Below are 14890 nucleotides of genomic sequence, written 5' to 3' on the forward strand. Positions count from 1 at the left end.
CCTTAAACGTCAGAAATCCAGCAGCCAGCATCGCGCTGCGGAAATAACTTTGAAGACGAGCCCAAAAAGGTTCGAAACTAATTCGTGTTATAAACAAATATTTTAAGAAAACATGGTTCAAATGGCTCTGACCACTCCGGGACTTAACATCTGAGGTCATCAGTCCCCTAGAACTTAGAACTACTTAAACCTAACTAACCTAATGACATCATACACATCCATGCCCGTGGCAGGATTCGAACCTGCGACCGTAGCAGTCGCGGGGTTCCGGACTGAAGCGCCTAGAATCGCTAGGCCACCGCGGCCGGCTATTTCAAAAACTGCCTGGTTGCTGTGTTCGGTATGTATATATGAAGAAGTGCGCAAGGCAAAATTTGGAACTGTTCAAGAATGTACAGTCAGAAGAACTATGGGTGCTGTCAACGTACTACTACAGAACACATTTTTCATCGTACACTTAAAGCTACGGGTGCGACGGGGGAGTTATCACATTAATATTTACAAAAAGGCGTCACATCTAAGCAACATACGAAATTTATTATACGAGTAAATGTCAGGTTATAAAAGATGTTCAAACCATTAAAATCTCTGTAAAAGACGTTGATTGCAATTAAAATGATCATGATTTATGTAGTGTCACATCTCAAAACTTGTAACAAGATAATTGTGCTGTGTAACTCTCGGTAACAAGCCAAGGCGGACAATGGGTTTCTTATACCAAATTACTCAGAAAACTTCCACGGATAAGTTTTGAAACTTTGTCGATGTAGTTCGCGATCCATCTCGATAAATGTGTATTTTAAATTATACCTCAGCAGCGAGTTAAACTTGTAGTCTTGGTAATTATAATGTGCATAGCGAGAGCAACCCCACTTTAGCCGCTTTTTACCATTCGGAAGCGTGCGAGCACAGAGCACTGACAGCGCTCAGAGGCCCTGCACCGAGTCCGCAGGCAACCCCTCGCAGCGGGCGTGCTGTGCGGAGCGGCTGACGGCAGGGGCAACCGTCTGCCACTTGCGGGCTGCAGAACGCCGCCTCAGATTTTAAAGCGCGCAACCGAAATATGCTAACTCTAGAAAAGATGACGGGCGGGGAAGGGAAGAAAAGACATTGTAAGCCCCTCTGACGCCAACTAGCGCCGAGTGCGGCATTAGGGAGACGAGCGAGAGACGTCGGACAGCTTGGCGGAGCCAAGGCGTGATGCAATTCCCCTTGCGCCTCTTTCCACTTCCTCTGCGTCAATTGTGGAGGAAAGAGACGAACAGCTGTGAACGTACAGAACGACAGGCGTTCACAGAATGGCATCTGGAAGTAGCAGCTGAAAAATCACTCTTGCGTTCAGTTCGTAAAAAGCAACTAGAAATTGCAAACTGTGCTGTTCGGTCTGTCGATGAGGCAGCGCCGATAGTACTTCCAGAGAGAGAGATAGAGTTAAACATAATCGCACATAGTCGATATTCACATAGAACGAATACGAACGTATATGGAACGAAGAGAATAGAAGGGAATTGAACCTTTTGAAAGCAAGCAGATTGTATGACTAATGAATTAGTATTGCTTCACAGTGGGTTGAAAACAGCTTTGTGGCTCAGCTTTACGGAAAGAATGGCAATGTTGATAGGATACGTCCTCACCCATAAAGAAGTTTTAAATGATGTACTGGATGGAAAAGCGGGGCAGAGGATGGGGGAGTAAGCACTGTTGAGGGAGCACAAGGCTTGTATACTTTATGCAAGTTTAAGCGAAAGCTTAAGGAAGAGACCAGTTTGGCTTCATGAAAGGTAAAGGCACCAGGGAGGTAGTTCTGTCAAATGGTTCAAATGGCTCTGAGCACTATGGGACTTAACTTCTGAGGTCATCAGTGCCCTAGAACTTAGAACTAATTAAACCTAACTAACCTAAGGACATCACACACACCCATGCTTGAGGTACGATTCGAACCTGCGAGCGTAGCGGTCGCGCGGTTCCAGACTGTAGCGCCTAGAACCGCTCGGCCACCCCGGCCAGCGGTAGTTCTGTCACTGCGCTTGCTGATAGCAGCAAGTTTAACAGAAGTCGACACACTTTCGTAGAATTTATCGACCGTGAAAAAGCGTGAGACAGGGAAAATGGTGCGAGATGTTCGAAATTCTGAGAAAAATACGTGGGCTATTGGGATAGACAATATACAATATGAATAAGAAGCAAGAAGGAATAATATGAACTTAAGGTCCTAAATAAAGTGCTCATGTCAGAAAGGATACAAATCAAGGGCGTTGTCGTCGTTCCTAGTGTTAAATCCACTCTTCGAAGAAGCAATGACGGAAATAAAAGAAAGGTTAAAGGGTGAGATGAAAATATCAATGACAGGTTCGCTGATGACACTGCTATCTTCAGTGAAAGTCCTATTGAATGAAGCCAATAAGTACAGACTACGGATTGAGAGTAAAGTGTAGAAGGGCAAAAGTTGCGAAGAATAGTAGCTCGAAGTAGAGGAAGTGAATGAATTCTGTTACGTTTTAAGTACAGTAACACATGACTGACGAAGCAAGGACGACATAAGAAGCTGATTAGCACAGGCAAAGTGGGCATTCCTGGTCATAAGAAGAACACTAGTAATAAACATCAGCTTTAATTAGAAAAAGAAATTTCTAAGAATTTACGTTTGGAGTACAACACTGTATACTAGAAGCTGACGCATGACAGGAAGTCGTGGCGTCCCGCATTAAACCAATCACAAGACTGCTGACCCAAAAATAACTAAAGAAGAATTGTTACTTCAAATTGGGGAGAAAAAGTTTTACGGTTCAGCTTTACTAAAAGAGTGTCCAGCTTCTAATTCATTTTCGGCCGAAACGAATTGTAAGTTTTTTAACAGAGGGAAACTGGGAATTAAGCATTATTATAGCAGAGGGAGATCTAGTCTCGAATACAGTATACAGTGTCAAATGAATGTAGGCTGCAGTAAATATTTAGAGATGAAGAGGCTTGCACAACAGCGTGGAGAGCCGCAGCAGAGCAGTCTTGGAGATAAGGACAACAGCAGCAAGGAACAAAATACCTCTTGATTATGACGAAAACAGTGCTAAAATTTATATACAACAATACATGTAGTGATATTTTAGTAAACTACTAGAGAGATTTAGTCTATCCTGTGTGTAGAAGTAACCTCACATAGTGTCCAGTGTCCTTTAAGTCGTGCTGGAATTGTAGCTTATTTGGTCGTGTCCTTTAGTCGTGCTCACGTAACTAAGTGGATAGAGCAATTTCCTGCGAAAGGCAAAGATTCCAGGTTCGAGTCCCGGACCGACACACAGTTGTAATCTGCCAGTAAGTTTCTAACCTCACACAGCTTTAGGGACGAAACTTATTCCGTTGCTAGTAGACCCGAGTGTCATTAGAGATCTATTCACTACTTTCAGACCTCACTATCTGCTATTACTGAATCGCACACTTAATAACGCAACTTTACGATCTCAAGTAAAAATATTTTGTTAAATTGGAATGAACTTTTTCTGGCAGAGTGGGCTTATTTTCTAGGTCCTCATGTCCGCGGTTGCAAACTGTGTTCCTTGTCTAATCACTTGCTCACTACAACAGGTTTGATACTAGTGTGTGCAGGACCGTATTTACGCGCAGTTTATCTGGGATGCTGCCTAGACAACAGCTCGCAAAATTTTTAAATTAGAAAAGATTTTTGTTTTACTACCGTGGTGCGGGGCCCTGCTGTAATTCTAAAAGACGTAAGTATAATTATCTTGTAAGGCTGCATTTTTCAGCGGCCGACTTGTGAATTAAATCTGAAGTTACCTCTCAAACACCGCATTACTTTGCGTCAAATTCCCAGTGACGCCAGGTAAAACGCGTCGCAGTTCAGTTGGTAATACTGCTACTACTTTCAAAAGAATGGTTACCGGCATTTTGACAGTTTGAAATGAGTTCATTTCGCGGAAAGCCACGACCACGCGTTGTTTTACTTCCTGTTGCCAGACCCGCAGATTCTTGGGCTCTTGAAACTAAGAAAAACCATTTTCAGATAACTTTACATTAAAGTTACAAGATATCTTAAGAACCACAGTTTCTAACGGATATCTTACTAATTCGAGACATACCAACGTGAAATGGCAACCAAGATCGTTTTAGCGGGGAAGTGTAGTTCGCTCAGGATTGAATGTGATATTTTAAGACAACTGCTCGTAAGTTGTTTCATTGTTGTGAAATGTAGATGCAAACCAATTAACCAATAACATTATTTGGCGTGTCTCAAAGAACAGACACCATCCTTCTATTATATACAGGGTGAAGAAAAATTTGCGCACTCTGACTTTGCAACGCGATTCCTCACATACTAACAATGCAAAAAAGTCGCTCAATATCACATTGCAGCTAAATGTCGGATATTTCTTTCGTCATAAATCGATTATTATGCCTCAGGAAGTGTTATAGGAATCGGACTCCTTCTTTACTTATGTTGTGCCATAAATTCCCCTTTTCTCCACTTCGATCCATTTATTCGATCTGCCCATTTAATCTTCAACATTATTTTACAGCACCACTTTATAAATGTTTCTATTCCCTTCTTGTCTTCTGTGCTTATCGTCCACGTTTCGTTATATGTTAATTTCTAGATCAGAATATTGATTTTTGCATAGACATTGCTATCAGCTGCTTCTTTTCATACAATACAGATGCTCATAGCGATGTTAACAAAACGGGTTGAATATATCCATGATATCAATTCTGTTTATTTTAATCTAATGACTTCATTAATTCATAAATTGTATACAAAAATTTTGTACTTCTAAGTAATAAATCTTAAATGCTGCGTTCTGCTACATATCCCTGCAAAATTTTACACTCAGGCATTTGTATGAGTTGACCGATTCAGACTGTGGTTAGTCACAGAATATTAAGTTTCTTCGTTTTGTGAAGTGTACAATTTTACACTCCTGCGAATTTAAACCAATTTTGGAATCTCTGCACCACTCTGAAAACATACCAAGATCTGACTGAATAAGTGTGTAGCTTTCTTCAGACATTACTTCAGTATAGATAACTCCGTCATCTGCGAAAGGTAATGAAGTTACTATGAATATTGTGCGTCACGGAAATACAACATGAACAGGGACCGGCCGGTGTGGCCGAGCGGTTCTAGCCGCTTCAGTCTGGAACCGCGCGACCGCTACGGTCGCAGGTTCGAATCCTGTCTCGGGTATGGATGTGTGTGATGTCCTTAGGTTAGTTAGGTTTAACTAGTTCTAAGTTCTAGGAACTGATTACCTCAGAAGTTAAGTCCCATAGTGCTCAGAGCCATATGAACATGAACAGGAAGGGCCCCCAACATTCTTTTCTGTGGTATCCCCTACATTCGTCTTTCTCTTTCCTCGGTTCAACAATCCATTGCGTGGCAGGCATTTCCAGAATGACGACGTTTCTTTTCGCGGTGGAGTATTTCCTAGATAACCAAAACGCAGACTTCTGCAAGCAAGTCATCCATCGTTGGAAGAAATGTCTCGCACTGACGTGTGAATATGTAGAAAAGCACTATCACCATCAGTAAGTTTCACGCTCGCAGCAAGATTTTTTACGAAGTGATAATTAAAACCTTCTGGCTATACCTCGTATATGAACGCACAAGAAACCACCCGACCCCCCTGTATTTACCCTCTGTGTTTATAGCTGCTTTCCTCCGTCGAAAATGCTCTCCGTAGAAAGAAAACAATCCCCCGCCTAGCGAGCGCAACAGCATATTAATGAAGCGGACGCGAAGCGACCAACCAACTGTTGCAGGCGCCACGGCACGGTTCACGCTGGCAGCAGCGGCGCGGTTTTGTTGGATCCTCTAGATAGGAGAGAGCGACGTTAATATGCAGCGACACGGCGTCCGTTTAAACTAGCAGCGAGCAGTAGCAGGCAGACGCAAACGTCCGTGTTAAAACGGCGCACAGCGACCGTACGGGTCAGAGAAGGCCAAGAGGCTGGTGTGCATGCGCGCCAGCGCCCAGCTCGGAGAGAGGGGGGGGAGGGGGGGGGAGCACTGCGCACCTTCTAAAAGCGGCCGCTGCATAAATCCCGCGTAATTTAGGGCTATATCCTCTGAATTATTGCCGACAAATATTTGGACGACACTCTTGTTTTTTCCTTTGGGATTACACTAACACCCCTTTCCGTATTCTCCCACATCACTGCATCTCGTTTCTACTGTACTCCCCACCCTCACTTGGTGTGTGTGTGTGTGTGTGTGTGTGTGTGTGTGTGTGTGTGTGTGTGTGTGTGTGTGTGTGTGTGCGCGCACGCATATGACACACCTGCTACTCGTTATGCTACAGTCTGGAACCGCGCGACCGCTACGATCGCAGGTTCCAATCCTGCCTCGGACATGAATGTGTGTGATGTCCTTAGGTTAGTTAGGTTTAAGTAGTTCTAAGTTCTAGGGGACTGATGACCTCAGAAGATAAGTCCCATAGTGCTCAGAGCCATTTGAACCATTTTTACTCGTTATGCGACACCGTACTCTCACTCCTCCGCTGGTATCTTGCAACTGTTCACAACATATCGTCAAGCACGTGTAAGAAGATCCCTGACAGTTAATGGGACTAGACGTGGCACCTTCAGGCACCTACCTCAACCAGTAATGTAACGCGTTTCGCAAGCGTCTCTATGACAACGCCTTTGTGTTTTCACAGCTCTGTAGACGGCCCAGCTTGCAACAGCGCTAATAACTATCACGGATCGTCTCACGTCGTGTCGAATGTAGTCGAGTTCTTTTTAAAATGGTTTATTTTTCGGCCCCATGTCACAATTACAACGAAATTACAGTTTCGACCTTGTCTTGATGACTTCACTTCCTAAGAACGAGGCAGAAGATTACTCGTAAACACTTTGAGGAACCTATATTGTCTATGCGATTTTCCCAAAGTGTTCACTAGTGAATAGATTCCTCCTCCTTATCATCTTCCTACTTCTCTTGCTTATCTGGAGTTGAAGCCGGTTAGGGTAGATGTCAACCCACTTCCACAAATGCACCATGGTTCCGATACCGACGAAGGCGGCAGCTACAAAGTGTGAACAGTGCTGAACCTTATTCTGGTATCACAAGTGTCAGAGACTATCATTAGGGGAAATAATGAGAAAAGTTGAAAATGAGGTGGAGGATGTGCTGAGAGAAGATCAGTTTGGATTAGAAGGGGTTAGCACTGATGCTTCTTATCAAAAAGCAATTACAGAAATACAGTATAACCACCTTAGCCGGCCGAAGTGGTCGAGCGGTTCTAGGCGCTTCAGTCTAGAACCGCGCGACCGCTACGGTCGCAGGTTCGAATCCTGCCTCGAGCACGGATGTGTGTGATGTCCTTAGGTTAGTTAGGTTTAAGTAGTTCTAAGTTCTAGCGGACTGGTGACCTCAGCTGTTAAGTCCCATAGTAATCAGAGCCATTTGAACCATTTTGAACCACCTTAAGTTGGCTTTGTTGACCTGGAAAAGGTATTTGGTAACATTATGTGCAATAGTACGCGCTACTGAGACAAGGAATCGCCGGGACGATTAATGATGTCATAGATGCAGCAGTGATATAGTGTGTATTATGTGTCTGTAAATGAGCAGGAAAGCAGATAGAAGAGTGGAATGGCTTACTGTTGCAAACCAACCTCACTATAGAAGGAGAAGCCGAAGAAGAACAAGAACATCGGAAGGCGCCCGCTGACCTGGAATTTCTTGTTGAAATTGTGTGTGATTGCGCCGGACAATAAAATATTTTTAAAAGCATTTAAACAAACATTGACGGCTACAACACAACCGATGTGTCGTTATTTTTTTAGTTGTGTTCTTTTATTACTGCCTGACGGACCGCTCTCCACCATTCTGTAAGCTGTTGTAAACTGCATTTCTGTGTGGTGATGGTGTCAGATGTTTAAAATGTCAGGGTTAAGGGAATTTGCGGAGCAAAAAAAAAAGTGTCCCACGTTACAAAGTACGGAATTTTTCTGATACAAGGGAAAACTATTCAGTTTTCGGAAGTTTAAATATACCAAATAAATCTAAAGGAACTGAATGGTGTCTTGAACAGAGATAGTAATAAGGAAAACCAACAAAGCTGACAAAAATAAGCAAACAGCAAAAACACGACACGTTATCTAAGATGTAGGAAACCTGTTGGCATTCGAAACAGCTTCCAGTCGTCTCGGAAAAAATACAGGTCCTGTATGGTTTTCAAGGAAATCATATACCACTCTTCCTCCAAAATAGCCCGAAGTCCAGGTAACAGTGATTGAGGTGACTACTGATCACAATTCATTTCCTCCAAAGTAAAGCTCAAAGGGTCAATAATATTGAGATCTGGAGAGTCTGGAAGCCAGAGAAGACGCGACAATTCATCCTCGTGATCACAAACCAGTTCCAGTTCTGGGCGATGCTAACTGTGTATACTGGGGGCCCTGTCGTCTGCTAACAGAGCGTCATCAATGAGGAACAAACATTCTACCATGGGACAGGCCTGACTACGTAAAATGGTTACATAATAATTGGCAGAAATGCTCCCTTGCAGACTGACCGTGGAGGCGATGGAGTACCACGACATGGCTGACCAAATCATCACCAGATCTCTGCCGTGTTTCACTCTTAGGACGTAAATTCGGCCAGAAGCTGGAAACAACGTGAGATAAGACTCATCCGACCAGATCCTTTCTTCCATCGCTCCAAATTCAAATGGCTCCAAGCAGTATGGGACTTAACATCTGAGGTCATCAGTCCCCTAGACTTAGAACTACTTAAACCTAACTCAACCTAAGGACCGAGCGGGGTGGCGCAGTGGTTAGCACACTGGACTCGCATTCTGGAGGACGACGGTTCAATCTCGTCTCCGGCCATCCTGATTTAGGTTTTCCGTGATTTCCCTAAATCCTTTCAGGCAAATGCCGGGATAGTTCCTTTGAAAGGGCACGGCCGATTTCCTTCCCCATCCTTCCCTAACCCGAGCTTGCGTTCCGTCTCTACTGACCTCGTTGTCGACGGGACGTTAAACACTAATCTCCTCATCCTCCTCCCTCAACCTAAGGACATCACACACATCCGTTCCCGAGGCAGGATTCGAACCTGCGACCGTAGCAGCAGCGCGGTCCCGGACTGAAGCGCCTAGAACCGCTCGGCCACAGAGGCCGGCTCCATCGCTCCACAGTCCATGTTTTATGGTTTCGGCACCATATTGTCCTGTTACGGGCATTTGCATCACTGATGTATGGTTTTGGTGTTCCAGTTCGCGCTGCAATTCCCTGCTTCTGGAGCTCATTTCGTGTTGTTTTGGTGCTGACAGGGTTTCCGAGTGGCACGTTCAGTTCTGCAGTGACTTTTGCAGCTGTCATCCTCTTATTTACCGTCACAATGCTCTTCAATGACCGTAACGATCACTCAACACACGCTTTAGTCCGATTTGTGACGTAGCGGATGATGTCTTTCCACTTTCGCTATACACGGTATAAATCTTCCACAGCCTCTTGAAACATCGGACACATCGACTACTTTGGTTACGGAAGCACCCATCATAAGAACGCCAACAATTTGCTCACGGTCGAACTCAGCTCCGACAACTACACAGAACACCATTCTCGCCACGACTGACAATTGTAACGTGTTGTGGATATTGCACTGGCGCCGTTCGTGGTCAAATACAACAGTGCAACCTGCAGGTTTGGCTAGCATCTGTACTTATGTTCAGGCATGCATGCCTCGCGGTGTTGCCATACTATTGTCCAACCCCTGTACGTTAAGTAACACTGAGGACTTAGATTAGTAAATGATAAACTAGAACTAGTAGCAATGATTTTATCTTGGAACTCTTTCATTTTAGTCCGTGTGTGCATAGGAAAACAGCAACATCAGAAATTGAACCCGCTTGATGCAAAACACCTTGTTATTCGTTTATTTCTTTATTATCCCAAACTAGTTTCGGCGACAAATATCACCATCATCAACATGATGTATGCTAAGTAAAAAACGGCAACAGAAAAAAGGAGCACAGAAAACATGTCGCAAACAGCGCCAATAATTGCTTAAAACATGCTGTAACATACAATAAATAAGGTAGTATGAAAGTATCCATAGAAAACTATATTCCAAAGATGAATAGTAATGGCTCTGAGCACTATGGGACTTAACATCTGAGGTCATCAGTCCCCTACAACTTAGCACTACTTAAACCTAACTAACCTAACGACATCACACACATCCATGCCCGAGGCAGGATTCGAACCTGCGACCGTAGCGGTCGCGCGGTTCCAGACTGAAGTGCCTAGAACCGCTCGGCCACACTGGCCGGCAAAGATGAATAGTAAAAATGTAATAATGTTTTTACTGCGTTTGTATAACCATGCTACTTTCTGCATGTGTTAGATTTAAAAAACCCCACTGATGATAGTGATATTTGTCGCCGAAACTAGTTTGGGATAATAAAGAAATAAACGAATAACAAGGTGTTTTGCATCATCAAGGCGGACTCAATTTCTGATATTACTGTAGAACTAGCAGTTTTCCTATTTGGATTGTGATGATGACCGAAGTAGAGAGAATGTACAGTGCAGACTGGTATTAATAAGAAAAGCTTTCCTGAAGAAGATAAATCTAATATTAATTGGTTAGGAAGTTTCTTTTAAGTACTTGTCTAGAGTGCAGCATTATACAGGGTGATCAAAAAGTCAGTATAAATTTGAAAACTTAATAAACCACTGAATAATGTAGATAGAGGGGTAAAAATTGACACAGAAGCTTGGAATGACGTGGGGTTTTATTAGAACAAAAAAAAAAAAAAAAGTTCACAAAATGTCCGACAGATGGCGCGTGAAAGATCTCTTCCGCGCGTCGTTCGGTGATGATCGTGTGCTCAGCCGCCACTCTCGTCATGCTTGGCCTCCCAGGTCCCCAGACCTCAGTCCGTGCGATTATTGGCTTTGGGGTTACCTGAAGTCGCAAGTGTATCGTGATCGACCGACATCTCTAGGGATGCTGAAAGACAACATCCGACGCCAATGCCTCACCGTAACTCCGGACATGCTTTACAGTGCTGCTCACAACATTATTCCTCGACTACAGCTATTGTTGAGGAATGATGGTGGACATATTGAGCATTTCCTGTACAGATCATCATCTTTGCTTTGTCTTACTTTGTTATGCTAATTATTGCTATTCTGATCAGATGAAGCGCCATCTGTAGGACATTTTTTGAACTTTTGTCTTTTTTTGGTTCTAATAAAACCCCATGTCATTCCAAGCATGTGTCTCAATTTGTACCTCTCTTTCTACATTATCCCGTGATTTATTCAGTTTTCAAATTATACTGACTTTTTGATCACCCGGTACATTATTCGATCAAAAGTATCTGGACATCTATTAATGGACATTACCATGGTGTGTGTCCATACTTCGCCACTATGACAGCTTAAGGTCTGCTGGGGATACTTTCAATGAGGTGTCTGAATGTCTGTGGAGAAGTAGCAGCCCATTCTTTCTCAAGAGCCGTAAACATAAAAAGTAATGACGTTGGGCGTTGGGGTCTTGAACGAAATACACTTTATAACTCATACCGAACGTGTTCTACTGGGTTGAGGTGGGATCTGGGCAGACCAGTCCATTTTACGAACGTTACTATCCACAAACGATTCCCTCAGAAATGCTGGTTTATGACAGGATGCATTCTCACCCTGATACAATCATCATCTCCATATATTCCTCTACTGCAAACACCACTCAGTCCTGTGAAAAGCCGTGCGGGGTAGCAGCGCGGTCTGCGTCCCCGTCCCCCCCCCCCCCCCCTCCCGTGGGAGGTTCGAGTCCTCCCTCGGGCATGGGGTTTTGTGTATGTGTCGTCCTTAGAGTAAGTTAGTTTAAGTTTTATTAAATAGTGTGTAAGCTTAGGGATCGATGACGTCAGCAGTTAGGTCCCATAAGACTTTACCACAAATTGCCAAAGTCCTGCAAAATTCGTTCATAACCTTCTTTTATACTGGAAGGCAGCCCCTCTAGATATCCAGTGGTAAATTTTGCATTACCTGAGGATGTCTGGCTCTTTCTGATCAGACAGTGTATGGAGTGAATTGTGAACTACAGGCAGTGCAAACAAAAACAGAATAGAAGCGTTTATAGTGTGGTGCTACAGAAGAATGCTAAAGACTGGAACTTATGAGAGAAGTACGGACGGCTGTAAATGTGTGAGAGCGGCGCGTGAGTCGTTCCTGGAGAACACAGCCGGTAGAACCTGTGACCGTGGAGGGCGGAGGATGCGGATTCGAGTTCTTGTCCGGCATGCAGTTTTAACCTGCCATGAAGTTTCACATAATCTGTTTTTTGAAAGAAATTACGTCCTTATTTCTAACACGGGCACTTATTGGACCGCGCTCGTACACCGCGCTCGCGGAGAAAAGTGTGGGATTCAAAGGACAGAAAACTGGCTCTCGCACCTACCAAAACACACACAGTGGACAGTGAGTGACAGGACATGCAGACTGATCACACACGGCGCCAGTGGGATACTCACGTGTTTGCTATCTCCGGGCAACAGCGGCGTGTGCGCCTGAAACACAAACAGGTACCTTGTCAGTTAGGCGGGAGCCACACAAGCGGGCTAGCACACATACACATGGAATATGCAAACCAGGCACAGCTGTCTCTTTCTGCCACACACTGTATGCAATGGGCGCTCCGACACACAGACACACACACACACACACACACACACACACACACACACACACACAGAGAGAGAGAGAGAGAGAGAGAGAGAGATATTTATCATAGTCCACCTTCCTGATGAGACGAATGGACCGATACATATTGAATTACTTGAATGTGAATTTTCATGATAATCTGTTCATTTTTCTTTCCCTTATTTATTTCTATTCTGAACAATGAATCAAGTTTGGAGTGTCTGTAATGCTATTTTTGCCTTATCTTTATTTCTTTCTACTACTATCACCTTAATGTCTAGATAGACAGACAAGGAGACGCTTCCTGCGCATGGCTATGTAGGGCACAATTCACTCTAGAGCACAGTAACAGTATAACGCTTTATTATTATTTTTTGCCGATTCAATAATGATTTTACGTGGCACACAGAGACAGTGAGAGATGGTATACACAGTAACGGCATAAACTCTTGGAAAGGTATGACATCTTCATAAGAAACTTTACGTTCCTATACGATCATTTTTATTAAACGTTGTTGCACCGAATGAAGTCGCCTTAGCGCAAGAGTCATTTAGAGCTCGAGCGCAGGGCAAGCTATAGTCGCCAGTGTAGCGGTAGGCAGATGTGGATGGGAGAAAAGGTAACCTGCGTGGTAATGTCCACTGGGGTGCACAATGTCCACTGCAGTGGACTGCTGTTTACGGTCGCTCCCTTGGCGTTTTCAATCAGTTCCGAGGCTGCAAATGCACGCAGTCCACTGCAATAGGCACTCCCTACTGATGCCGTGGTCTCCGTGCATTTGCAGCCTCAGGAATGATAGAAAGCGTCAAAGAAGCGGCCATGGACAGCTGTCCAGTGCAGTGTACAAGGCGCACCACAGATTTAAGACAAACAAGCGTAACGTAAGCGGCAGTCTCAGACTCTGAACACTAGGCTGAGCCTCTGAACACTAGGTTAAGCCTCTGAACACCTAACGACACAAATATAACCATTTTAAAAACGTTCACAAATTAGAAAGCCAAAACTCCAACCAAAGTGATTCTCCTACATAGTTTAAAAGTTACAACAAATCACTTTACAGAATCACGAGACAGACGCCGCAAGACAAGAGGCAAGAAACAGTGCAACGCTGCAACTATGGATTTATGTATTACTGTGGCGCCTTTTCGTGATTATTAATAATCACGAAAAGGCGCCACAGTAATACATAAATCCATAGTAAATACCATTCAGTAATAAGGATATGGATCGTATTGTGAAACCGATCATCCACGAGAGTTTACGAAGATGCGCGAAGCTCAGTACAAAGTTATAACTATGTTAGTTTTGAGCCAAAGGAGCAGTGACTTCCAGAGCCAATCTGACAGTATTGATTGAATTGTTACCTTTGGGCCGTTCGATCTGAAATATATGTCGTGCAAAGTCAGGCAAAGAATACTGTATGCTATTTTACTGCTGTAACGATGTCGATTCCGAGTAAATTGTGATTCTACGTCAATACCGACCAGCTTTCACCACTAGACGCGAGGCCGAATAAAATTACGATATCAACAAAGTACTCTGTACTAAGTCAAGAAAGTATTCTGTACTAGGTACGGTAGAAGACCCCCTATTATCCAACCAAAGTGATTTTCCTACATTAAAAGTTACACCACCTTACAGAATCACGAGACAGACGCCGCAAGGCAAGGGGCAACGAACAGTACAACGCTGCAGCTTCAGCGGAAGGTGTCGACACAGGTATGTCAAATAATATACTGTATCACTGTTTCATACGTCGGTCGGCGGACATTAAGATAAACAGTGTCATCGAGAAACAGTTAATTAAGAAATGAAAGTGGTTTATCTTGTTAGGTCCTTCGAACTTCACATATAGTATCCTAATAAACAGGGACAGAATAGCATATGTACTGGTAACAAGAGACTGTGCCGCTAGTCTGTGGTCCGCTGATGATGACTATGCGATGCATTTGCTTGCGTACAGTTCTGGTACAAATGGGTTCTTGACGCCCCACATTCAAATCGGCGGCGACGTGACACAACAGCAGCCGATCAATCCGTATGGTTCTGCGGATGTGACGGGACGACCACTCGTCAAACACCTGTGGTCGTACTGTGCGGCACTTTACGCGTGTTTGAAACATTGGCTATGTGACGTTGAATATATAGTATTGTTGCTTGCGAAAATCCTAATTCAAATGTAAGTGTATAGATATCATCCTGTACTTGGCGGATCAAATC

At 43.8% G+C, this 14890-nt stretch overlaps 1 protein-coding gene across 4 annotated transcripts in view; it reads right to left on the reverse strand.

The window, feature by feature from the left end:
* Window positions 1-14890, reverse strand: part of LOC126237311 (disks large 1 tumor suppressor protein) — a 963837-nt gene that overhangs the window by 673995 nt on the left and 274952 nt on the right. For all 4 annotated transcript variants that reach the window (XR_007545059.1, XM_049947277.1, XM_049947275.1 and 1 more), the window contains one exon: window positions 12501-12536. Coding sequence is in view for 3 of the 4 variants with exons in the window: in XM_049947277.1 (XP_049803234.1) it covers window positions 12501-12536 (36 nt within the window). In the remaining variant the exon portion in view is untranslated. The remainder of the gene's footprint in view (window positions 1-12500; window positions 12537-14890) is intronic.

The sequence above is a fragment of the Schistocerca nitens genome, chromosome 2 (genome assembly GCF_023898315.1).
Source record: "Schistocerca nitens isolate TAMUIC-IGC-003100 chromosome 2, iqSchNite1.1, whole genome shotgun sequence".
Lineage (NCBI taxonomy): Eukaryota > Metazoa > Arthropoda > Insecta > Orthoptera > Acrididae > Schistocerca > Schistocerca nitens.